This window comes from Anguilla rostrata, chromosome 4 (genome assembly GCF_018555375.3).
Source record: "Anguilla rostrata isolate EN2019 chromosome 4, ASM1855537v3, whole genome shotgun sequence".
In the NCBI taxonomy this organism is placed as follows: domain Eukaryota; kingdom Metazoa; phylum Chordata; class Actinopteri; order Anguilliformes; family Anguillidae; genus Anguilla; species Anguilla rostrata.
Window position 1 is genome coordinate 51,267,526 of NC_057936.1, and position 26,415 is coordinate 51,293,940.

The window sequence follows — 26,415 nt, forward strand, 5'->3', positions numbered from 1 at the left end:
AAGGGATATGCAGCTTTTTAACGATTCTTTTATTAAAATGTCTTACATTAAACTTTCCAGGCACTAGATAACCATACTACAGGTTTGCATCATAGGACAAACTGCACAAGCTTGTGGATGATAACTGGTTGTTTATTAGGTGGCTATTTATTGCCTGAAATATTGAAAATAAGTTACTCGGTTGACCGCTATCAAACTTTTCATTTTAATATTAATATTATCAGATTGTCAATTATGAAACTACCCTTGCAAAAAATGTAAAAGTATGTTGTATTTTATACAGGCACTTGAGTCGTCAGTCTTACATTTGGGGTCCTTTTGACAGCATTGAGCTGTTTAAAAAGAGCGTGAGCACAGAAAATGTTACTAGAGCCTTCGGGAGCTGTCAGTGTCACGGAAGGGGGCAATAGAGTCAACGCGATTTACTTGTAACTGAATCTGTGTACATCATTTACTGCAGGGCGCTTTACTGCCGCATAGATTGACTTAACTAGAAAAGCGAATGGATAGCAATTACTTTTTTGCAGTTTTCATTCTGGGAGTTACGATGCAATTACTTTAATCACAGTTTAGATGGGTATATGTCTTGCGAATGGATAGTAAGCTTAGACAGGCTTAACGTGATTTGGTCGGTTTAAAAGTTGACACTAACGATTGCTGGCTTGATGATTAATTGCAAAGCAGATATGGACAAGTAATTTAATAGTTGTCACGGAAAGCTTCCATGCAGTTGTTACAATTAACTTGCCGGCTGAGATCATTGTAACGAATTTACTGTATTATATGATTGCATGTTGGCAAGATTTTTTTTTTTTACAGTGTAGCCTACTGTATATTTATCGAACTAACCAATGACTATTGGTTATATCAATAATGTTTTGTTTGCAATTTGTTTAGAGAAAAGCTAAGAGAGAAAGGTGAATATTAAGTTGGTCTACAGTTAGGAACTCAGCTCATTAGCTAGCAGCGCTGTCGGGTGCGCTGTCCATTCACCCTGAGTCAGATTTAGACTAGTTTACACATCAAATAGCCGGCGATTTTATCATTTAATATCTATATTACAGTAAACATACTTTTTCGCGAGTTTACTACATAAATTATCATTATCAGGATGAATATCTTTGCGGAGTTTTTCTTGGTCATTCTGAAAGTGCTTTGGGCTTTTGTGATGGCCGGGTTGAAATGGGTGGTTCGGCCAAAAGAGAAAAGCGTTGCGGGGCAGGTGTGTTTGATCACCGGGGCAGGCAGCGGGCTGGGCCGACTCTTTGCCAAGGAGTTTGCTCGACGACGGGCAGTGCTAGTGCTCTGGGACATCAACAGCCAAAGCAACGAGGAAACTGCAGAGATGGTGCGGCAGATATATCGTGAGCTGGACAGCCCAGTGACCAAAGATGGTACCTATAGCCTACGTTTTTTTTTGTAAGCTGACTTTAATTGTGGCATGCGATCGTTTTGAAATTATGCATTTAGTGAATTGCAACCATGCACGTCCAGTTTACTAGGCTACTAGGTTTGTGAGTGAACGTTATATCGGAGCGAAATCTGAATGTCTCGCTCGCCAGGTAGGCTTCACAAGGTGGGCTACGTATAGATTACAACGTTAGCTGGTTATCGAATTAATAGCCAAGGGTGGGCTACTGTTTTATTACGTATGCAAATGAAACTCTTATGCAAGATGTGTGATGCTAAATATATTTTTAAAAATAACCGGCTCTGTATGACTTTCGTACTGTTCTTTTTGGTTGCATATTCTTATGACAACACATTGAATTTCATTGCGCGTATGGTTGTCTCAGCTAACTTGTCGTTACGAACATATTTTTTATTAATGTCGATTTTACCACTGTGAAAGTTGCTGAAAATGAGTTCACTACTGCACGCTGAAAGTTAAAAATAGAATTAAGAGTTCCAGCGTAGGCTTGTGTCTTTGCTGCCAGATAAGGGCGCCGAGGCTGTGATTTGCCATGTTATTCATATAACACAGTGCTTGTGGATTGCTGGATCCGACTCAAATTACTTGTGCTGTGAGAACAAAGTAGGCTATGTCAAAAGCAATTTATAGTGTCACTCATGAAAGAAACAGAACCCGCTTGTCCTGAACAACTGTTGGTCGTGACGTGGGTGATAAAACAAAATAACCGGAGACACTGAAATGGGGTATGCTCGTTAAAAATGAAATGACTATTGCTTATGGAATGACTATTCGCTGGCTTCTTCCTGGTCCCTTAATCGATTGCTTCTACTTTTGGACACAGGAGTTGTGAGTGGTGTAGAGGAGATCCCGCCATTCCAGCCCCAGGTGTACACCTATGTCTGCGACGTGGGAAAGCGCGAAAGCGTGTACTCCACGGCGGAGAAGGTGCGTCAAGAAGTGGGGGACATCGACTTGCTGATCAATAATGCCGGCGTGGTGTCCGGCCACCACCTCCTGGAGTGCCCCGATGAGCTCATCGAGAGGACCATGATGGTTAACTGCCACGCGCACTTCTGGGTGAGTTCCCCACCTAAGCGAAGTTGAACCCGGGCACCGGTTGTTATAATAGTTAACTCCAGTCCACAGTCAGTCATATGTGTCACAAGTTCAGTCTATTGAATTAAATTTGGGGGGTGTACACGTAGGGAAAACACTTAAGACCACCTTTCTGTGTTAAACCTCCTGGTGGGGGTGGGGGGCAGGCATGGGGAAATTATGGGAATGGTTGTCTGTGTTCTGCATTCATTGGTGCTATATTCTGATTTGTCATCAGACTTATAATTTTTGACGCTGCATATTCTGTCTTTATTTATTTTCTGCACAAAGTTGTATGAAACTTTTGATATCATTGTCCGGTTAATCTTCATCTTATTCAGGTTAAATTGAAAGCCATTTTCCAATGAGCTGATTTTGGCAACCAGTATGTGATCACCCAGATCCTAGCACTACATTTGGGTCACTTGAGGAGAATGGAATAACTTGTTTTTTCTGCAATTTTGTTTTCTGTCTGAAAGCCTTCCAAATGCACAGTAATTGAGGAGGGACAGGAAACGGAATGTCATTTTAAAAAAAGACACCCCACCAACAATCGCCAATGAGCATGCTCTCCTTTGAGCGTCTGAACCATTGGGTTTAATCATATCTCTTTGAAGACAATGCTTTGGCAAGCCCAGTTGAGAGTTATTCACTCAGCATGTAAAGTCCTCTCTTACTATTGCATTGAGCTTGTTAACAAAACTGTTACTTCCGCCCTGAAATGTGGAATCTTTGCTCATTCCTGGGTTTAATATGTATAGCAGACCTCCGTGGGGCGTTTGTTAGTGGTGAAGCCTTGGCATCTGTTTAAAGCCTGCATTTTCCATTTGTTTTGATTCCGGCTTTGCAAATGTCTGCCAAAATGATTTGTGACCTAACAGACTGGATCTTCTGCTAATGTAAATCCAAAGGCTTTGTCACAACGATGAACAGCAGGGCTTGCTTTAAAGCTCTTGAATAACTTGGATGTAAGCAGGACTCATTGACACTAGCTTTGGGGTTGATCAGCATAGCAGGAAGAATGTGCTCTCCCCAGGCACCCCAGTTAATTAAAGCTTATTGCAGATTGCATCCTGCTCCGCGATGTGCCATTTGTGTTAAACCATTCTCACTTAGCATCCCTCTAATTAACCTCGTGTTAGTAAATGAGTAAACGTTGAGGTTTGTGGCCAATCTCATTTGAGGACCACCCCTGTTGTGAGAAGCTGAGCGGTTGGATATTTGCTTTTGGCAGAGTCACACCGTAGACACAGTGCTCTCTGGTGGATTTGCATACGAGTCCAGGTTTTACCAAAAGCCAATCATGAGGATGACAATGCAAGGAACAAATCAATTAAACTCCCTCTAATTCTAGGTGGTGAATGGGCTAAAATAGATGATAGCACTCATTTGATAAACAGTCACTTGAAGTGTGAGTTCCTGATAACGTAATCTGTTTGCCTTGTCATCCTGCCTTGTAGATTCTGAGTTTGCTTAGAAGAGCATGATCCTGTAGCAGCTTCTGTAAAAGACCGCCTGTGTTGTTTGCTTTAACACAGCAGCATAGTGGGGATTCCCAAAATGATGCAGGAAAGCTACATTCGGAATTTCAGATCAATGAGACGCATCGTTTGGGTGGCCATTAGGAGACCCTCTTACACACGCGTTCACACCTACATTTTGTCTCTGAAATCTCCTGCCTGCCGTCACCTCAGACTGAAGGTTGTGGAGCTGAGGCAAGTGGGCCCACTCATTAAGCTTTCCTCCCTGTTTTCCTTTGTTTAATGCGGACCGTGGTTTCTTTTGGGGGGGGGCAGATGAAGGGATATCTTAATGAATGGGGACAGGCGACTGCTGCAGAATGGAGGATGTGGTTCATTAGGAGCCACAGACCAGCTGAATAGACAGAGACCTGAAGTGAATTCTGACACAAACGCACGTAATCATAATTGCGTGCAGCATGCGGACGGGTCTTCGCTCGACGCACAGCAGGCTTGTCAAAGCAGACGCCTAAATCCTGAACATTTTGCGAAGATCATTTAAGAACACTTTGCAGTTTGTCTTTCTTGCTGCTACATCAGATTTTTTCTAAAACTGTTTGTAAAACGGTTGTGCAGTAAGGGCAGTAGTGCAGCTCGGTCCTCAGCGATGCAGTGCGTGTTCTCTCACGGTCGACTCGACCGCGCTGTGCATGCGCCAGCCGTGTGGTTTCATAACCGCGGCCCGAGGGAGGGGACGAGCGGGCGGTGCGAGGGAGCCGAGTATCAGCGCCGTAGGTCCTCCCTCCGTCCCCCCCGCCCGTTTCACCATGACAAAGGAAATGACTTTTGGCACGTCGTTTCACACGTTTGCACATTTGATCCGCGAACGCTGTAAAAAGCACAGTGGTAATCCACTCTTTTGGGTGGAAGATACACGTGACTTCACTTTCTTTACACGGTTTGCTGGCGCTTGATGTTTCATTGAATTAATTTCATTTTGTCTGAAAAGAGATTGCATAAGAAGGCCAAGATGTTTGCAACAGCAATGCATGTGTGAACATTTACTTTGTTGTACCAGTTTGTAGTGGTTTGATTTGAGTCCCTGATTGTGTTATTCTTAAACGGGTCATATGTTTGCTACGTTTCTCTTTCACTGATGGTTAGAAAGACCTTGCAGCACATTCTTCCTCCTGCGGAAGTACAGCTGAACCTACTGGATGTTCAGAAAAGGCCGGTAGTCCGTGTTTTTATTTAGTTGTTTTGTTTATTTTCATTTTTTCATCAGGAGTTTCCTAAGTTGCTTAAGGTCAGTCAATCTGACAAGAACAACACCTTAAAGATGGCAAAACACTAGCTTTAAACAAGAACTCAAAATGGCAAATCATTCATGCTTCGTCATTAAATGAATGACATTCCAAAACCATTCTATTTCCTTCCCCTGTGTCATGATGGAGTTTCACAGGACATCTGCACCCAATCCATGTAATTCCCCCCAGTTTGTTTGAGCAGTCTGGCTGTTGGTTTGCTGAATTATCTTAACGTTATTGCATTTCAAAATGGTGGTGGGAGTCGGGGGGCAGGGTGTGCTGTTCCAGATGGATGGCTGCTTTTGGATTAAATGGTGGGAATGCCGCTCGGATGCGAGAGCTAGCAGGAAGTGAGGCGATTATCTAAGCATGGTCTTCTGCCAGGCTCCTTGGACTCCACTGAGGCACCCCCCCCCCCACCCCCAGTTTCCAGCAGGTTTCAAGGGAGGGGTCCACAGCTGCACATGCACCGGGGGCCAGTGCTGACTGCTTGGCTTCCCAAGACAAGCCTCGGCGCTCTAAAGTCTTGCCTTCTTTTTGTTTTTTCTTCCCTTAGAGAAAGAAAGCTACACATGCTACTAGTCTACAGTCTCTTTCCCCGGCACATAGCCTGTAGCGTCATCTGACCCACAGCACGGCCGTGTGTTACAGTGCGCTCTGTTGGGTTCATGGGCTACGGTTCGGGGTCCAGTGTATTTCTGGGGCTGTCTCCTCAGGAAAGCACCGTGACATTTTGGGCAGAGCATCCAGGGGGAACGGACCGACGAGCGTGGGTGGGTGGGTGGGGGGATGGGGGCAGGGGGGGTGTCTGTGGAAGCTCAGAGGAAGCTCAGAGCTGGGAGGAGATCCCTGGAGGAAAGCATCAGGGAAGGTCGCTCTTGTCCACAGCTGAACTGGTAATGGGGAACCACTGCCTGACCCACTTATCCGACAATTGGTTTCTTGTCTCGGGATCAGCTTGATGAGATGCCAAGTGACAGGAGCCAAGTTCTGCGAGCCGCACTCCTGTCCGGCCAGGAGAAAGGGAGCAGCCAGGCAGAAGAGTCTTACTTGAGTGGTTTTATGTGGTCCTGGGAGCGCTGCACCTGTACTAGGGCTCTTACTTGACTTGTATGCTGCTCCTGTGTTCAGGGTTCGGCGGGGTGGGTCATGTGGACGGGTTTGTTCAGCCATCCACGCTTATTTAGCAGCCCAATGTCCGATCCTCCTCAGCTTCAATAGGTTGTGTTTTCTTTTTCAATCGCTAATTAATCTTTGAGTGGAATTGTCAACAGATTAAATGAAGTGAATCGTGATGAAACTGGATTGGCCAAGTTTCAAAAACTAGAAATGATTGAGCAGTATCGTATTTATTATTATTATTATTATTATTATTATTATTATTATTATTATTATTATTATTATTATTAATAGTATTATTTATAATTGTTTTGTAGCATTTGGTATCTTCTAGAAACCAGATCTGAACTGGAAGCCTCATGCTCCTCACACCACCTTGATGGGAGAGACATATAAACTTGTTTACTGTAAAAATCCACAAATTCTTGTCCTGTTCAAAACAAACCATTCAAGTCAGTTTTTCCCCACCCTGTTTTTGTGAATGGCATGAACTTGGATGAACTTGTCTGGAAACAAAAGGATTAAACTATTGACCAGCGTCGCTGAGGTTAAATTAACCCCAGATCAATAAGTGTTTCACTTGACTGCAGGGCACGCTCCATTATGGAAATAGTTTCACCGCTGATAACGAAAGTAGCTGGAAACCAAAATCGTTGTCATTCAGGACCTGAAAACAAAAGTTCCCCGTTACAGTTTATCAAGGGCAAACCGTATCCGTACACGGAGGGCTGACTAATTAGTAGCCATCTGGAGTCCCCTCGGCACAATATTTGTGCATATCCCTGTTGGATTTACAGTTGCACTAATCCAGGGTGACACTGCAGCTGCGCGCAGCTTTGTGCCGAGAAATGCGCTCGAGTTTGTCTCAATTAAGGGGCGCAACAGGCATGCAGACTCCGCGCAGTCGAGGAAGCCCGGCGCTGTCGGGAGTTAATCTAGCGTAAATGCGGGCGTCGAGAACCAATTGCGAAAAGCTACGAAGTAAGACACGAACCCCCGTTCGCTTTCACACGTTTCGTGTCCGAGAGGTCAGCGGGGGCCACGTCAACATGCCGGGGGCTGCCATGAGAAGCGCTGGCCTGCCCTCCGAGCCCGCGGCATCTCGCTCCCCACCTGCAAGAGGTTCCCTACTCTTCACAGCTCACAGACATACCGACTCGCATGTTGGCGGCTTGTGTTTTAGCCCTTGTTAAATTCCATTCGCTGAAACTGCAGGACTTTGTATTAATAATGCGGGGGAGCGCCTGTTCAGAAAAGCTGCCTGTATCTTTTTGGCAGGCCCGTTGACTGTAAACTCCGAGTGCCAAACCGGGCTGCGGTTCTGTACATTGGGCTGTGTCAGAAGTGTTGGCTTGTGCGCGGTATGGGAACATCTGAAGTAATGCTTCACTTGCACGCACACCTACTGACCACCATTTTGGCGTAGAGAGCTTGCGCTAAACATTTGCCCAGTCAGGATGTTCTCCCTCGAGCGGACCTCATCATTAAGTAAACGGAAAGTTTTCCTGGAGCTCTTTTAAATATTTAACGTCCCAGTCAAGAGCAGTACAGATGTTTGGCTCTGGTCTATCAGAATTGCTCATCCATAATTGCTCCACAATTTATGAAATAAATTTATCTCACCATACACACACACACTGTCAGCAATCATTTCTAACCGAGGTTTGCGTTAGTGCTGCGTGTATTGTTTGATGTAATCCATCAGTCAAGACAGGTCGGATGACTTAAGCATTTGCTTTCTTGGAATAGCCTAATGCCAAGAATGGAAAAAAGGTTTACAAGAGACCAGGAAGTCGGATGCATATCCATAAAACGTGCAGCCTGACACATCTGCACATTCACCCAGTCTCTGAAGAGAATTCCTCTCCCATGTGCATACCTGTACAAGCTGGTACCACTCTCAGAAACGGACCAGTTCAGCTTCACAGGGAATGTTTATACATGGTGATATCATGAGCACCAGACTGCTCTGTTGATCTTGGCATTTGCACTTCATGGCATGCTATGTGCTCAGGATGGAGTCTTAGCAAGACTCCGTGTAAAAACAGTGCAGCGTTCTGTCATTGTCTGTGGCTGATCAGTTTCCTAATTTTCCTCAATGACTTGTGCCCTACGACACTTGGCTTCTTCAGCTGTGCAGTCATTTGGTACCTGGCTTTGCCACACAAATGGTGAGATTTAATTCTGAGAATATGTGCCATCCTTCAGAACTGCTGGCCCTGTTTACAGCTACATCCCTTGGGTCACATGACTAGAGTGGCTCAGCACTGTTAACAGATGAAAATGTTTATTTTACCTGTTGCATATATCACTCCATTGACTCTGAACTGCGGTACCTTCACACATTTTTACACTGAATGTACGGGCCCCCTCTGCTTTGCACTGTTAAAACATTTACTCGTCGCTCTTGTACTTAGTTAGCCATTAGCAGCTTAGCAGCGCCGAGGAGGTCTGCACTGAATTGTGTGATGTGCTGAGTGAGAGGCGGGAGGTGCTGTGTGCTGTCTGCACCTCTTTGCACTGCGCCGTTCGTCAGGGCACTGGATCTGTGTGGGAAAAGAGCTTAGCTGTGCATGAGGCACACTGCACACCCAGACCTGACCGTCCAGAGTGGAATAATATTAATCCTCTGCTATATGTCAGATTTGAATTTGCCACCTTTTTAGTCTGTGAACTTAACTTTGTTAAGTTTGTTATGTTTTGTTTTGCACTCTAAAATGCCACAGCTCTCTTTAAACAGTAGGACACCCATTTATTTGACTTTTTTCTTTAAGAATGTTGTGAAGCTTTCGTCTGGTTATTGAAGGCTCTGTTCTCAGCACAGGGAAGAGGAGGGAAGAGGACCCGCTCTTGGCTTCGCTCTCGTTTGTAACCGGCTGCCAAAGGCCTTTGATCATTTTCCTCCCGGAGACCGCATGAGTAACGCGACTTCTTTTTTTCTGCTTCCAGACCACCAAGGCCTTTCTTCCCAAGATGCTGGAGATGAACCATGGACACATTGTGACAGTTGCCAGCTCGCTGGGATTATTCAGCACAGCTGGTGTGGAGGTCTGTACGCCGCATCTCCCAAATAAATCTGTTGGCAGCCCGGGAAAAAGGGACAGTCTGTTTACAGAAGTCCAAGAGCCTGGCTCTCAAACTGCGTGGCAGTTCAGTTTTGTTAATGAGCCTTTGTTTTTTTTTGTTTTTTGTTCAGCCAATTAAAGAACACGATTCACTCGGGAGTCTCGATTTAAGGCGGGCTCTGTTTCTACCTGCGGGGGGTGCGGGGTTCCAGCTGAGCCCTGTCATCCCGATTGCGGATGTCTCTATCACAGTGCTGGGAAGGGAAGATTTGGGGCCTGTTCTCTCTCCTGCTCAGCCATTCATAGCCGGCTGTACACAAGCATTTATCCCCATTTTGAGTTGGACGCCATTAAAATGTAAAAGGATCTTGCTCTTCAGTCCCAGAATTGTATGCATACATGCTAGAAGTACAGGAAGCAGGGACCGTGTTCTCCGGGAACACTTTCAAAGGCTGGCCCCCTTGTCGAGGCACTCATTTAATATTCCGATGAGTTTACAATGTTTTGCTTTCGCTCCGGGCCTGAGCACAGACCGGTGTCAAATTCCCCTTCCAGCCTGTGTGATATTTACTGTACTGCCTTTTGTTTTCATAGCTGTGAGCTGGCTTTCGTTTTACAAGCATTCATCTATGACAATTAGTGTGACTTCAAAGAAACCTCAGCGCATTGTTTTTTTTTGTTTTGTTTTTTTAAACCTGTTATTATGCTTCCCCAGACATGCACCGAAAGTGAATTTATTGCCGTGTGTTAATTTTGTGGCTGAAGCTACCAGTTTTATAACGTGGGCACGGTCGGATCCTTTTGTCCATCAGTGTTTATCTACGTGCATCTGTGTTTGCGAAAGGTCCTTTTGAAGATGACTTCCACGCTGAACCACATCAAAACATTCCTGCGAAGCTAATGCTTCCCTTTGCCACAGAAAATAAGAATAAGGCGAATAAAACCAGAGAGCCCGGCGGTTGTGAAATAAAGGAAGGATGAAAATGACCGGGACCGGATGCTAACGGCCGTCATTAGCGCGCAGCGGTTTCAAAGTGCGCGCCTCTTTTACGCACAGCGTTTTTAAGGCCCGTGCGCCTCTTGCGCTCTTGTTTCCAGGACTACTGCGCCAGCAAGTTCGGCGCCATCGGCTTCCACGAGTCGCTCAGCCACGAGCTGAAGGCGGCGGAGAAAGACGGGATCAAAATGACCCTGGTCTGCCCCTACCTGGTGGACACCGGCATGTTCAGAGGCTGCCGAATCCGGTGAGAGGTCCCCCTGGAGCTCAACGGAAGCTCGCTTTGGGAAATGTGCGAATACGACGGAAATTACAGCTGGCTATGATAAATCCGTCGGAAGATTGTGACGTGATGTAACTTTTGTATTAATAAGCTTATCATCATGCATTTATTTTTGGTTTGGCCATTAAGACAATAATTTATGAATATCGGTTTCTTTATGTATTTATTTTGGCCAGTATAAATGTGGATTATGGGGTGTGCTTTATGAATGGTTCGTTATTTACAGCGCAAGTTAATTTGTCTGGACATGTCAAATTAATGTAGTTTATGATGCCTGTCTGCCTGTTCAGCTGTGGAAGAAACACACATTGGATTCCTTTCAAAATTCTCTCAGTCATACTTGCATCAGATACTGCAGGAAAAAAAAAAAAAACTTTTACAACCGTAGTTGCCAAAGACTAGAAAAGGTATCGCAGCTGATAGCAGATACGGTGGTTTTTGAAAGGCTGCCCGTGTTTTTCTGCGTGCAGGAAAGAGTTCGAGCCCTTCCTGCCCCCTCTGAAGCCCGAGTTCTGCGTGACACAGGCCATGAGGGCCATCCTGACCGACCAGCCCATGATCTGCACGCCGCGCATCGTCTACATGGTCAACTTCATGAAAAGGTGCGTCCCGAATCGAGGCGGCTGTCACGGCAACCGGAAACACCTGTGTTAAACCTGATAACCCTGAGCAGTTGCTTGCTTTTTCCCCGGTGGGAAAGTGATGTGTGTGGGCGGGGCTTGGCGCGCACCGAATGCTGATTGGCTTCCTCCTCTCTGTCTCGCAGCATCCTGCCCTTTGAGGCCGTCGTGTGCATGTACCGCTTTCTGGGCGCCGACAAGTGCATGTACCCGTTCCTGGCACAGAGGAAGCAGGCCATGAACAACAATGAGGCGAAGAACGGGATCTAGAGGGCGCTGTTCCCAAGTTGTACATCGGCACATTTCCTGAAAACGCGGAGGATAAGACCACTGAAGGAGAATCGGAGAGAGAGAGAGAGAAGAAAAGACTGAATCTTGACTGGTGCACTTGCATTGACCAGATGCAAAGGTTTACCATATTGTTCCTCTGGAACAAAGAAAGCTGTGTACTACACTAAGGATTTATTTGTATTTGTTTAAGGTTTGTTTAAAGAAACCAACTGTCTATATACTGTGTTGACAATAGTTTTTAAATCATACAAAAGGTATTCAATTATTAACTATTTACGTAATGTAGTCACCAGCATTATTTAGCGTCTTTGTGGAAAAATACAGTATGTTACTGTATGAACAGTAAATCTTGTCACTTTGTTTTTTTTTGTAGACATGCACTGTAATTACACAATTTCTCCACACTGCAAACACTATTCGTGTAGAACAGTTCCACAGCATAGTATTTCTCAACTGCTCCCAGCACACTGCGAGGTCAGTAACCACAGAGGCTGCATCTATAGGTGACATCCCACTAACTTGGGGGGACAAAGATTGACCGAATCCTTCTCGACATCAGACTGATCCTGGCTAACGTCTGACAGGTCATCATCTTGCACTGCCAACTCCTAATGTTTTCATCTGTACTCTTGTCCTTGGCATTAATTGGATGTACAGCAGTCTTTCATTCCCGTTGACCTGTCAGTACAAGGACATGTATTCCTCAGTTGCCCATCATGCAGGTTGTCGAAGCCTGGGATTCTCCTTACCTCTTGGTTTGTGCTGCTCAGTTGATGAAAGACAAATGTAATCAATAGGTCAGGGGTCAGCGCCCCATGTTGAACCAAACCGTATTTGTTTGGCAGTGCTCATCGATCTTGTTTTCACGTCGTCGCGCGGGGGGGAAAAAGATCAATTTGGCATAGGTCCTGGATGTATAGTTGGATATATTTTTGTAAACATTTCTTGTGCAATTACTTAAATGTACAGAAACATCAGCAATATTGTTCCCTCTGGTTTGTGCTGTAGAGCTAACCGTCCCAATTTCTACATTCTTTTTAAAAGCAGGAAAGCCTTGTGCAACCTTTCAAAACTCAAAGTTAGGGAATTTCTTGTTTTTATATGCAAGTTATTTGTCTGTCATTGTCTTTGATCAGTGAGATGTTAAAAATATCATGGTCTATACACACTACTGACTATTAAAAAATGTTTGGAAGTATTGCATTAAACTCCTTTTTCAATGAAATGTTAATGTTTAACTGTTGTGAGTACCCAAAATTCCACTGAAATGAAAACTCCATTGTTTAATATTTGGATATTTTGTATGCTTTAGGAAGACAGACCTTTTGAATTTAAGCAACATTCCAATAGGCGTTTTCTTCATTGACTATTATGAGCCTAAAATCTCTACCTCTCGATTTTTTGCCATTTGTTGACAGTATGACAGAAGCCTCCTTTTTGTAATTTTCTTTGAATCCTGCTCTGCAGAGGAGCAGGTTATATGTGGTTCTGATGTTTAGTGTCTCTACCTAACTTAAATGAATAAAGTGATTTAGATTATTACGTGTTGTATTTTCTTTGCACCTCAATGGGTTATGGTGTCGAAGTGACTGAGCAAGACACCTAACCCCTAATTGCTCCCAACGAGCTGATTGGCGCCTTGCATGGCAGCCTTTCGCCGTTGGCGTGTGAGTGTGTGTGTGTGAATGGGTGAATGAGAGGCATTGATTGTAAAGCACGTTTGGATATATACATATATAGATAAAAGTGCTATATAAATGCAGTCCATTTACCATTTACCATGGTTTAAGATAGAATCTTGTGCTCCACACTGCAAATGGTGATTACAGTTTTACAGTCTACTAGTTTATCAGTAACTGTTCTAGCACTACCTGCCATTCACGGGGATAGATCACACATAGATATTGAGTGACTTAATGGTGGAATTGCAGAAAGAATGGTGGGTCTATCTCAGTCGCAAATATCGCTTGAAGTCGATAAGCACCTTGGTTCCATCTCAACAAGAACAAGAAGTAGACCCGACCAGACGGCAGTCCTAAACCGGGTGTTTCTGGGTTCCATAGAGAAGGGAGGAAAGGAAACCATTCCTGACTCTTTCGTGATTTCAGAGCTGCAGAGCCGTACCACCCTCTTCCTCCATATTCACTTCTGCTGTGTCAGCGTCATAACTTCTGGGGAAATGAGACCTTTCCAGAGGCAAGGGTGTAAAAGATAAGGGTTCCTTCCTCTCATTCCATTTTTCACTTGCAATGCTCTTAAGACTACTGTGGTAGAAATCCAATGTGCAAATCATCACCACATGATAAATAATGGTTTCTCAGGGATGTGTGTGGGGTGGAACAACACAGTGATTCATAGGAACTCTATCTTAGAAGTCATACAGCATAATAAATCATCAATGAAGACATTATTGATAGCCTCTGGTATCCTTCTGCCTAGCGGAACATTTCTTTTCTCCCAAAAGACCATTTCATTTCATCCAGCACCACATTCCTACATATCCACATATCAGCTTATTCGCATGCAAATGAGCTGATGTTGTTTTCTGGCAGAGAACATACACATTCCCTTGGGTGGCTATAGACATCAGAAGCAGGGTTTTCTGAGTCTCAGTCTCTCTATTGAATCCTTGAACCAATAAGCTTACAGCTTGGCGGCATCAATAATTTTGCCTCCAGCTCCGCAGATTTCCTGGAGCATGACTAATCAGGAGGATGAAGTGGTCTGGTGGGGGGATTAGCTTTAACGCGGGGGGAGCTGTCACGAAGGCTTAAAGTCTTTCAGTAGCCACTGACCACCAGCGAGCGAGCGTCAGCGGTGCGCTGGGAGAGACTGATAGCGCTCTCATTGGAACAGCGAGGGCCGCTAAATGAAATGCCCCACTGAGAGAGGAAACAAATTGGTCAAACGTATTGCTGGGGGAATGAACAGCTTTTTCCAAGGAGCCCGGCATTTTTGTTGGGTGTCAGGCCGATTATTCGTTAGGGCTTCAAATGGCTGCCCCTGTTGCCAGCGCTTCCCGGTCTCTCAAATTCCCCTCACTAATTTAGAGGTTTCAGGACGGTCGATATGGCATAATTCAGGTGGCGAAATCAATTTTTGCTGGCCTTTGTACTTAATCATCTCTGACAATCCCTTCAGCCAAATTGATTTTTTTCCTCTCTTTTCATGGATTACAGCCTCCTTTAAATACAGGAATACAATGCCAACGACATACATCCTGAAACATACAGTTTGAAGCATACTTGTCATGGTAGGCACAGCATTACAATATGGGCTTATTAGTTTCTTTCAGTCGTTGCCTGGGAACCATTTTATGTTACAGATTACTGCATAATGCTAAACAATAGCAACACATTGGCTTTTCTTTGTTGAGATGAATGGGGAAATCTTCAATTTCCCCTTACCAACTGAATCCTCTTCACTAATCCCCTAAACTGGGGTGGGCCCTGTGAGGGACTCCGACTCAGGGATCCGACTGTTTCGCTTGATGTGAATCAGATGTGGCGGCCCCCCCCTTCTCCCGCCAGCCCCCCCAGACTGGAGGAGAACCTGCTGGGAGTTGTGATATCCCCTATAAACGCTCCGTGGGCCCTCTCAGCGGGAAGACGAGCGCTGCGTTCAGAGCAGGACCCAAAAACCGCAGCGATCGCTCCGACGCGCCGGTGCAGCTGCGGGTCCGGGAGCGAGGGCGGGGGCGGGGCCAGACGCGCGGGCGGGCGAGCGCAGTAAATAACACGCCGCTGGCGACTCGGGCCAGCCGTCTGCACGCAACGCCCGGCTTCCCAGCGCATCCAGAAGACATTCCCGGAATTCGCACGGTCTCTCTCTCTCTCTCTCTCCCCGGCACCGAGGACGAGTCACGGTACGCGGAGTGCTCCCCGCGCGCTAGCGTACGAAGCCGCGAGACTTTCGACCGGAGAAACTTTCACTTTCAGTCGTGTTCCGACTCAGGGGATTTACGGAATGAGTTATTTCATTTCCTTTGCCTTGACCTACCACCCCCCCCCCCCCACTCCCCCTCCCCCACCCCCTTCAGTAAAAGAAACTGGCAGATGAGAGCATGATTCACTTCATTGTACTCTTATGTACACTCAGAGTGGAGTCTTACTAACTGTTCACAGGGGACATTTTGAGCTAAAGTAAATAAATGTGTGGCTGTAGACAGGTGTCTAACAGCACAATAACTGCAGCACCTCTATAAGAAAGGGAAAGTATAGAAAAATCCCTTGTTACGCAACATATAGCACTGGATTTAAAAAAAAGCCCCTGGCACCCACTTTCTTCATTCATTCACAATGAAAGGGAGCACCACACACTATTACATTTCCTTCTGGAATTCCATTGTCATCTGAAAGGGACATTGTACGGTATTCTATAGTTCCTGTTCAGGAAATAAGTAAAAAACAAATAATAATCACATAACCTCAATCTTTTCATGTGGTATAAATATTCTCCAAATATGGGAATGTCTCTATTCAGCAACAACTAAAGCGATGTCATCCTTTACTGCTGCCGACTCCATCAGGGCTGGCCATAACTATCAAATCATCTTTGACAGAGGAAAGAAACAACAGAAAAGACACAGCTGATACCGTGATTCCATGTTTGCCAGGACACTACAACTTCAGCAATAAAAAATGACTAAAGGTTTGGTTCCAAGAGAAGGAACTGAGCTTTCTATTCAATTTAATACCCCGACTTCCACTGACATGATACCGTATTCTCTCAAAGTATGTGGAGAAATCGAGCGGCTCGAATGTTCACCTTAGAGGGAATGAAAAATATCCCACGGCATGAAACTCATGTAAATCTGGAACCGATGACAAGGTCTGTTGTGTCGTTGCATAGCTACGGCTGCTTTTGGACAGCGGTCAACTGAAAACTAACTGCTGAACTGGTGGGAGTTTCAGGCTGTGTTCGAGATGAAAATGATCTCATCGAGTAAAGAAACTGATGAGCATATTCAGCATTTTGGAAAGGGGGGGGGGGCATAACCACTTTAGTAAGCTAAATAAGCAGGTATTGTCCTTCTGAAGTATCAGTATTCATTCTAAGCTGCACTGAAGAAAAAAAACTGTGCACCTGTTATGTGCACCTATGTTGAGTGTGACAGCTTAATAGAGGACTGCTCCCTCATTGATGCCAGCTATTCAGGAGTCTTGCCTTACAATGGGAAAGGGCAGCAAGAACAATTCATCTGCTTTTCATACAAAAGTTTCAAAGGTTTCCCTATGATTTCCATATTGACGTGTTCAGACTGTTGTCCTATACGAGTAGTTAAGCATGTGTGATTAATCACAAATCCTTCCTTTAAACACAGATTGTATTACAGAGGAACTTGTGCTCCCTCAACTTTTGGCTTATTATGGGACACACATCAATAGTTATTCTAATTTTGGTCAATACATTCACCATTTGTACCACAATTTGAATGGAGTGATGATTCAACAAGTAACAATGAAACTACAAAGAAAACACTTCGGTCCTCTCACATAGTGAATAAATATACAGTAAACGTTCATACCCCACCTGAAGACTGTCTTTGCTTTTTTACACAGTGATCACTAATGAATGCAAGTTGCATTCTGCAATCTGGAGTTAAGCAGTCCATTGAAGGAGCTATTCCACCCACTTCATCATAGCCTAAGCTATCAAGCAAGAAATGCATGTTTTACTGATAAGATAAATTACCACTTGTATATTAATATTTGTAATCAGAGTCTATTTAGTTATTGCAAGCACAGAGTGTGCTATACATAATTTTTTTATGTGGTGAGCAGGCTCTACTGACAGCGAAATAAATCACAGCACAAGGTTTCAACATGAACTGAGGTGGTTTTACTGCATTTGGCCATTTCAGCAACAGACAGTCTGTTATTACACAATGTATCCACAGTCAGATGAGATCCTGTTCATTACTGAGCTTGTTCAGGCTGAAAACCCTTTTTCTTCAGACATTTTCTTCCATGATTTCCTCGTGAACGTCCAATGCGCTACTCCACCGTGACGTTGTCGTGGGCCCGAATGCAGTCATTAAAAACACTCAGTTGATGCACTGGTGGGTCAATACAACACACAAAATGGGTGTAGATGTGTTTGACAAAACTGGGCGGAGAAGAGAAAAACCATAGATATAGATTTACTAGACCTGGTCAAAAGCACTATTCTCTTAAAACTACCCTATCCCATCCTGAGAGGATACACACACAAGGCGTAGCAATTCTAGAATCGCAGCAGCTTCTATTGCAGAATAGTAACGTTTTAGTTTGAAGAAAATATTTCAGTTTAATCCTATTCAATATGGCCGCCCGGCTCTAGCTTTCCTCAGTTTGCTCAATAACCAGAACCATTCTAGTAATTCTATTTCTAGGGGGAGACCATGTTAGAGGTCAGGTGCTCCTCATCGAGCACAAGTTCACCCAGATCAGCCACCCCAGCTTCTAATCCAGGATAGAGCACCTCTACTGAATACTTCTCACATCGGTTCATTAACTTCACAAACAATTTTAGTTTTGTTGTCAATATATATCTTATTTTTATCAGTATTTCTTTTTGCATATGGTATTCTGCGAGCCATACATATCCATATAGATATATGAATGCTTAATGTCTGCATAAAAGGTAAGCTGGGTGACTATATATGAAGACAACAACTACAACTTTCACAGCACTGCCATTGGTTAATCTTTAAATACTCAAGCATCGTTATTCATAGAGTAATTTAAAAAAAAGAAAGAAATGAAAACCACAAAAAATAAGCTGTGCTAGTGTGTTCTTCCTCACTATACCTTTCTGTTTTCAATCAATGGCATGATGTCCTTCTCTGTCATTTTTTAAACCATGGCACAGGGTGACAAACCGAAAAAAAAAAAAATCTATCAAAAGGGAAAATTCTCTATGTATATTCGATTAAAATTTCCCTTATTTTAACAGTACCATGCATTAATTCATTCACTGATTGTTTTCATAGATAATTGCTGGAATTACGTATAAATTATCAACAAATGTAATGTGTTAGGATAGTGTTGTCTTCACATAGACTCAAATAATGGCATTTAGTCAGTCATTTCCTGGTACACGTACACCCTATTGCGTGTTGACAGGTTTATAAGGATGCAGTGGTCGCCGTGGTTGCGTGGGTTGGGGGTTGGTGGGGCGGGGGGGGCGGCAGGGGGGAGCTCCTAGACGACGGCCTTTGGATCCTTGCAGTCCTGAGCGGTGGTGCCTGAGTTAGTCTGTTTATTGTCCGTCCTCTCTCCCAGATGTGTCGCTTGTCTGAAAGACGAATGCACGGAGAGCCCCTGTTGAGTGCCCGGGGGCCAGCGCATCGCAGAAGACATGTTTATACGCAAACGCCACCTCGGGATCGAAGGTCATCACCAGAGGTGGCTTTTCAAAGAGGGGAAAAAATATTTACGTTCAGATAACGCGGCGGCCCGAGCGCTTGCGTTATGGCAAAATCAACAGCAAAGCAGACTTAACGTTTTCCCCTCGGCCTGTGCGGGTGCGAGCTGCTCGCACAGTGAAGAGCCCCCCCGCATGCACATCTTCACTTGGCCGAGGGTGTCATCTGCTTAAGAAAACAGCCCCGTAACCTTTCCCAGGCACGCCTACTATGAAAATATGCCTAATTGCCGCGGCTACTTCCTCTCGCCTGCCCGCCGTTTCCGTTTGTCTGACGGGCGCGGTGTCTGCCTTTCCCACGGCTGCCCCTCCGCCGCGGCCCGAGCGGTAACCAGGCAACGCGCCGCGGCGGAAAGGGAGGGGAGCGGCCCGCCCGAGCGGCGGTGGGCGTGCGGGGCCACGCCGGAGGAAGTGCCGCTGACGGAAACGTCTACGTCCGCGGCGAGGGCGTGGCGGGACAGGGGCGGGCTGGGACCTACACTGGGGGTGTGAGGGTGTGTTCATGGAAGCCCAGCACATGCGATGGACACGGCACATGCGTGTAGCCCCAAACAAATTTAACAATATTTAACAGACACATTTAAATGCACCTATGTTTGTGGCTGAGAGTGTGTGTGTGGCTCTGTGTGTGTGTGTGTGTGTGCGGGCGTATATGTTAATAAGAATTTGAATAAATAGTTGAAGACTACCTAAGTAATGATTAAACCAGCAGTTATTATGATGGGAAATTATGTAAAACAGCATATGCAGGTTTCCAGTGAGTGAGTGTTGTGTGTTGCTTGTGTGTGTGTGTGCGTGTGAGGAGGAGGGTAACGATTCTGAAAGCAGACAGGCACTGACCTCAAATGTGATCCAAGCTGGCATCCCTCATCACTGCTCAAGGCCATATAACAGAAGTTAAAACGCACAAAAATATTCAGAAATTAATCTTCACTTATTCTGACATTCCCACTTTTTTTAACGACCCAAATGAGCGATACTCACAGCTCAGCCGGCGCGTATTTCTCCCGCGACCCGTTCTCTACTTTGATTGGTCCGTCCGCCGGGTCCAGTCCTTGTTCCGACAGCTGTTTCAAGGCACTTAGAGCAGCCTGCAGGCGGGGGCGGGGCGGGGCGGGGGGGGGAACAGACGGCGAGACCGCTGTGAGCCGTCAGCCGCGCTTCAAACAACGCGATGGCGAGCCCGGATGCCAGCGGGAGGCTCTCGGCCGTCGCGTGTTGTCTTTGGCCGTCCCTTCCCTTTAAGTGCGTTGCCGTGCGGGGTTTTTTTTGAGTAAACACTTCCATTTTGTGCCGGGGGCTCTCGTTTCCCCGCAGGGGAGGGACGCTTTCCCTGACGGGGTTTTCTGCGAGCGGCGGTTCTTCTAGTTTACCCCGAAAGCAGACGCGCGCCGTCCATCAAGGCGGCGGCGGCGACGGAGGCTCGCCCGACGTCACGGCGCCCTCGCTAATAAACAAGCCGCAAATCTCCGGCGAGAGTTCCCGTTCGTCCCGAGCTGACCGCAACGTGTTTAGGAGAGGGTCTATAAGAAGGGTTGTCGGGGAACGGCTGAAGGTTCATTCCCTAAAAAACTTTATTCCCTGTGAAATAACAACACGACAGCCTTCCCATTGTCAAGGAAGGGAGTGTGCACATGGCGCAGCTAACCGCAGACTGGAACAGAAAACTGTTTTTGATTCCGCCCAAAAAAAAAAAACGATTCGCTGCGCAAAACCAACAGCAACAAATAGGGGCCTGGACACACATCAGAGAGAACGAGCTAACAGCCGGGGTTTCTGATGACGGTCAGATTCTCCTCCGATTCGAACGGCTCTATTAAAACAGGCTATTCCCCAATCCCGGCCAATAAAAACGCGTAACCGCGGAAACGGATGAATTACGAAAGCGCACATGGCGAACGCTGAGAACAGGTTACAGCTAACAGGCTAAATAACAATTCACTTTGACCCCAAATCAAGGACGTCTCCAGACCTGGAGAAATACCGTGACTGCGTGTTCATCGCTGAAGTGCATAATTTGTTTAAGCTTATTAAACTGTCCTTAAAACTTTCCAAACTGTTTCCAATGCCTAAGTTGGCTGCAGTTGAAAGGGAACCAACAGACAAAACCTGCAGAAGCTGCAGGACTGGAGTTTCAGAGCCCTGCCTGAAATGAAACATGTGCGTGTTATTTATTATCAGTAGAATCATATTTAGCCTACTTAATAAACAATACAACCAATAAACCACGAGGATGTAAATACTGTCGTTCATTGTAGACTGAAATGGAAAATAGGCACTGCAGCTGTATTCCTTACAGCTCATTTACAAGTTTTCACAGAATAAATCTGGTAAAATGAACTGTTTATCAACTCCCTGCGTCTGATAAAACCATTTCTAAGTCTACCCAGCTCATTAACCGAACACCATTAACTCGTAGGTGTAATGATAATGTGCTTTACGATCACTCTCAATGCCATGATGTCTTTCATACAGGGTCAGTATAACCTGTTTTATCAGGAAAGCTGTTCAGTTGGTCTTCATTATTTACAGAGCATGTAGTTGCATATAATCTGGCTTTAATGTTCTTCTCTTAAGCGGCACAAATGTTTTTAAAACTCCTATAAAAGATAACGAGCAGCGTAGCAGTGTGCACGCTCACCACCATCCATACGGCTGTCTGGCCATTTAAGGGTAAAAGGAGGGCCGGGTTTCTCCGGCTGAGGGGGGCGATGCGGAGTCCCAGGACATAAAGATGATTTGTGTGCCCCGTGGCGGGGTGTGAGAGAGACGGGGCTGACGGGTAGGGGCAGGGACACCTGGTCCCGCACCAGCCTGGGCCGGGCCCGGGCCCAGGAGGGGCCCGACACGCTCGCTCCGACATCCTGCCAATTGAGTCCAGATGTGCGGGGCGGGCCGCCAGCTCCTCGGGACGGAGGGAGATGACATAAATCTCGCAGCTGACAGGAGGTCCTGCCGAGAACCCCCCCCTCAATCCCCCCCCGCCCTCGCCCCCCACTGCCCCCCACCGCCCCTTCCCCCGGCTCGCTCGCGCAGGACCGGCCCAGGCCCGGGAGGGTCGCGGACACCGGGGCAGATGTGCGCGGTCCTGGCCAGAGTTAACGGGGAATCAAACACCGGCCCAATCACGCACCCCCCGAGGCTGGCACCCCCGAGGCTGGCACGCCCAGCGGTGGGGAGAGAGAGAGAGGGTCGCTTACCGCCCGACGCTCTCCACCCTGCCGTTTCGCTGCCCTTCCTGACAGGCGCTCCCTTAAAACAGCCGCCCCCTCTCTGTCGGCTGGCTGATCAGACGGTGCCACGCCAGCTCGATGGCTGCAGATAACCCTTCACAGAGCTGAATGAGAACGGGACAGCACCGCCACGTCGGACCCGCGGCCAAAAGACAGGAACTGCGCCAAAAGCGTAAGGCCTGTGGGATACGGTACATCCCAAACGACACAGACCTCCAGCGCAACCCCTTCCCAACACAGCAGCGCGTGCCTGCACACAGCAGTCTCTAATTCTATCCGCTACGCGCGATAAGGAAGAGGCCGCTACCTCAGTCCTCCAGAGGAGGCCGGGGGGGCCACCAGCGGACACGGGGGGGCAGGGGGAAGGCAGGAGCCCAGCCTCGCGGGCGGCGTTAGCCTCGTTAATTAGCGACGCACGCCGATGGCGCAATCAGATCTCCGCCGGGTCTAACCTCACAGGGGAGACCTTTGAATGGCGGCTGTGACTCACCGCCTGACGGAGAAACGAGCCTCTTTGAATTCGTCAACTCGCCTAAGTTCATTCTTTGAATATGTTATCTGGAATCTACCCTTTCGTCCCGTCTGTCGCTGAACTTTGCTCGTGCTCTTTAAATGTTACACATGCAACTGCACGCGCTCGCTTGCACACAGGAGCAATTTATGACGCAACGCATTGGGTATGCAGACAATACTACAGACGACTTACAAACTGCAGAATACATAAATAAATAAAAATAAAACCATTTAAATCCTTAAAAACACTGCTCTATATCTACTGGCACTCACCTGTACATTATAATGGACAGGCACAGATAGAACGGAGCCTTCTAAATCATTTCTGGTATGCAGTGTATAGTTACCAGACATAAACCTCCCTCCATTTCAGGTTTTAAAGGCAAATCGGTTCATTGCACTCAAGCAAAACACGATTCAGAGTTAACTTCGCAATATCCTTCCTAGATTTAAAGCTAGCATTCCGAAGTCACAGGACTTTGAGATTGCATAAGGACACAGCTTTCACGTTACATCCATTATCTGTACGTCTGTGTACTGTCACTTCAGCTAACCGCACTCGTTCTGCAAGTCGAGGTGGAACCTCATTAGTTCGGTTTTGATGTCCACTAAACCTGACCTTGATAGATAGTGGTGCGGAAGTCAGCGCACCAAGGACATTAATATCTGTCTTCTCATCTTCCGTTAACTGTAATCAAAAGTACGATTACCGGTGTTGTGTATATAGAATGAGGGTCTCTAAATAAATAACCGGCATACATCTGCTTCTTGTAGTGCGGATAAACACCATTACTCAACCGTGAGAAAGGCTCTTGATAAACCACTGGCAACACATCACTAAACAGCACGGGCTAAGATAAATACACTGCTATCTATTGTAACATCAGGCAATTACATCATTATTTTTTTAATGAGATAAAGTGGCCATTGAAGTGGGACCGTCTGAGAGATCAACACGCTGAGATATGTTTAGTCTAGCGGATGGACCTGGAAGTGGTCCATCTCTGTCATTGAGAAAACAGAACTGCGCAAGGGCCCAGTGATACCCCATACTCTTTTAAAGGCCCGATTTAATGAAGCTGTCCTGCCGCACCCCCCCCGCCCCCACCTCCCCACCCCTATAGATAACAAACCAGCATTCACCAAAGGGATCGGTCTGCAAAAATTTAAAATACTTCAACACTCGCTGCTTTTTTTGCTTTCATTCATCTATTCAGCTGCAGTTCAAAGGATGGAAAAACCGGGTGGAAGTCTGACAATGGGAAAACACAGCAGAATTCTGACAATGGGAAAACACAGCAGAATTCTGACAATGGGAAAACACAGCAGAATTCTGACAATGGGAAAACACAGCAGAATTCTGACAATGGGAAAACACGGCAGAATTCTGACAATGGGAAAACACAGCAGAATTCTGACAATGGGAAAACACGGCGGAATTATGTTTCCGCAAAGAGAGAGGGGGAATATTTGTGGAAGGACGATGTTCAGTCATGGCCGGCGAGCTCATAACGGTCTTCCTCCTTGCATTTTCATTTCCTTGAGCGGGTTTGCTAAACGGCTGGCTCTCCCCTAGGAGACTGGACCCACGTGGGGGTCTGGTTGGTCTCGGGGGGGGGGGGTGGTTTGGGTGATGAATCGGCCGGCTCAGCTCCCCTCTATTTGCAGTGTGCGGGGGGCTGGGGGGGGGGGCTGGAGACTGGCACGACGCTCGCCGAGCGCCATTCATCACCGGCATCCCGCAAGGACGCCATCAACTACGGGCTTTGACGCGAGCGACCAAGGGTACGAGGAGAACACGCGCCCCATCCTGCGACAGGTAACGCCTGACAAATGTGGCCTGCAGTTCGCAAAACTTCAACTAAAAAACCTCAGTGTAAAAAAATCACCACGACTGCGGCAGATTCTGAGAGAAACTCGTAACAGCGTCTTTTTTTTGACATTGTGACGGCTTTGCGGGCTCGATTTTCAATGAGCGGAGGCGGCGAGGGACGCTGAATTTAATTACGGAACGTTTCTGGATTAATAACGCAGACCACAGAGGTCATTCCCAGCCAGGCCGTGTGAGCAGAACCAGAGCGCGCAGGTGGAAGCGAGCTGGGAGCGCATTTCACACCGACGCCAGGGAGCAGTTCATCACGCGCGGCTGTAAATCACAGCGGTGAGGCTTCGCCGGGATCCGCGGCGTCGGGAGGCGCTGGGATCCATCACAACCCGGGCTGAGCGCGTGCGTGACAGGTTTACTCCAGGCTGGAGACGAGCGTGATCCGGTTCTCCGAGCGGACTCCATCCCCCTCTTCTCTTCACCGCGCTTCCTTACGTTCACCCACCTACCTGAGACTCACCCCACAGAGGCTGGAGTTTTCGGTCTTAACTCACGTGGAAAATTCAGCTCGGGAAGTGTCTCCTTTCATTACTCAGAGGCCCTGTTTCGCGGCGCTCAGAATCCTCTCCAAAGTCCTCACCGTCGGCTTCCTGCCTCCGTCTGATCGCAGCTACATCGCATGTTTCTGTCGCCACCTCGCTTCCAGAGAACAAAGCAGCGAACGGAGGCATTTCCCTTCGTTTTGAATTGGAGATGAGATTCTCCTTTTGCATCTTTGGCAGGGCAAAAAGCACACTGCAATCAGAAATGTAAGAAAACTATGTGCGTGCATGCACACACTAACGGTGCACTCAATGCTATGCTTTCCTAATCCATCCAATAAGTATGAAGAGTCCAAAAGCATTGCTTTTCAACTGGCTATTTACTGGTGGAAAGGCACATTTGATGAAAAGCACCTGAACAGATTTTCAGCTCAGAGACTGTCGGATGGTTATGGATGGCTGCAGGTTTGATTCCTAGCTGGGGCACTGCTGTAAGGTAGCACGGCACTTAACCTGAATTGCTTCAGTAATATAATCCAGCTGTACAAGCACGTCTGCCAAAAGCCGAAATTTACTGTTCATAAGAAGAAGCTTTTTATGGTGACAGTGAGCAAAAGCACCACTCAAACTGCATTTGTCAAAGTCTCCTAAAGAACAGCGAAAACCAACAGCTGCGTTCTACAGTAAAACAAAGACATAAACGACTGATTTCATCAACTGATTATTTGATTGATCGATCGGTCGATTTTATGAGGGTAAAACCAAAGCTGGTTGTGAAGAGCAGCCTAGCCATTAAGCAAATGTTACTTTCGCGAACGGGGAAACCCACACACAGGCACTCCCGCGGCGGCAGTGTTTTCTCTAATCAGGGGCGGGCCCTGGACGGTGTTATTGTTGGTGGGAAGCTGTTGCGCTTTCAAAAGGCCGTATAAAAGGGAGCTGCCACTGCCTCTCTGCTGCGCGGCGGTAATGTGAGATCAGACCGGGAAGAGAGTCCCATAAACCTGACAGTCCCCCCCACATCAAAGCCGCGGAGCAGGACTGATAGTAGCATTCCTGCAGCTCCGCCGGGACCCCAGAGCATCTCGCTGAGAGCTGCTAACGCTGGGTGGGTGGGGGGGGGGGGGGGATCCCGGGCCCCCCTCCACCGCCCGCTCGCCCTGCCCCGCCGCCCGTATTTCACACCGGTGAAGCGGTCGCGTTGAGGAGCCGCGCTGGACGACGCGGTTTGGAACCCCGGAGAC

The 26,415-nt window shown here is 46.7% G+C and overlaps 2 protein-coding genes across 10 annotated transcripts in view; one reads left to right on the forward strand and one right to left on the reverse strand.

The window, feature by feature from the left end:
• The first annotated feature begins 355 nt into the window (after positions 1–355).
• Positions 356–13,193, forward strand: rdh10a (retinol dehydrogenase 10a). Its single transcript, XM_064333091.1, has 6 exons — positions 356–1,394; positions 2,256–2,491; positions 9,345–9,443; positions 10,559–10,704; positions 11,211–11,342; positions 11,507–13,193. The coding sequence occupies exons 1-6, from the start codon at positions 1,112–1,114 to the stop codon at positions 11,628–11,630; spliced, it is 1,020 nt and encodes a 339-aa protein (XP_064189161.1). The 5' UTR covers positions 356–1,111; the 3' UTR covers positions 11,631–13,193.
• A 4,276-nt stretch (positions 13,194–17,469) lies between these two features.
• Positions 17,470–26,415, reverse strand: part of stau2 (staufen double-stranded RNA binding protein 2) — an 84,091-nt gene continuing 75,145 nt past the window's right edge. For 6 of the 9 annotated variants that reach the window (XM_064333096.1, XM_064333094.1, XM_064333100.1 and 3 more), the window contains 3 exons: positions 20,043–20,149; positions 19,899–19,931; positions 17,470–18,929 (listed from right to left, as the gene is read on the reverse strand). In XM_064333096.1, the coding sequence (XP_064189166.1) occupies positions 18,836–18,929; positions 19,899–19,931; positions 20,043–20,149 (234 nt within the window). In that variant the 3' untranslated portion in view covers positions 17,470–18,835. The remainder of the gene's footprint in view (positions 18,930–19,898; positions 19,932–20,042; positions 20,150–26,415) is intronic. The other 3 variants (XM_064333098.1, XM_064333101.1, XM_064333095.1) reach the window with 1 other exon arrangement.

Coding starts and splice junctions, on each gene's coding strand:
- rdh10a (XM_064333091.1), top strand. CDS start 1,112: ATGAATATCTTTGCGGAGTTTTTCTTGGTCATTCTGAAAGTGCTTTGG. Junction 9,444..10,558: donor TCAGCACAGCTGGTGTGGAG/GTCTGTACGCCG, acceptor TCTTGTTTCCAG/GACTACTGCGCCAGCAAGTT. Junction 10,705..11,210: donor TTCAGAGGCTGCCGAATCCG/GTGAGAGGTCCC, acceptor TTCTGCGTGCAG/GAAAGAGTTCGAGCCCTTCC.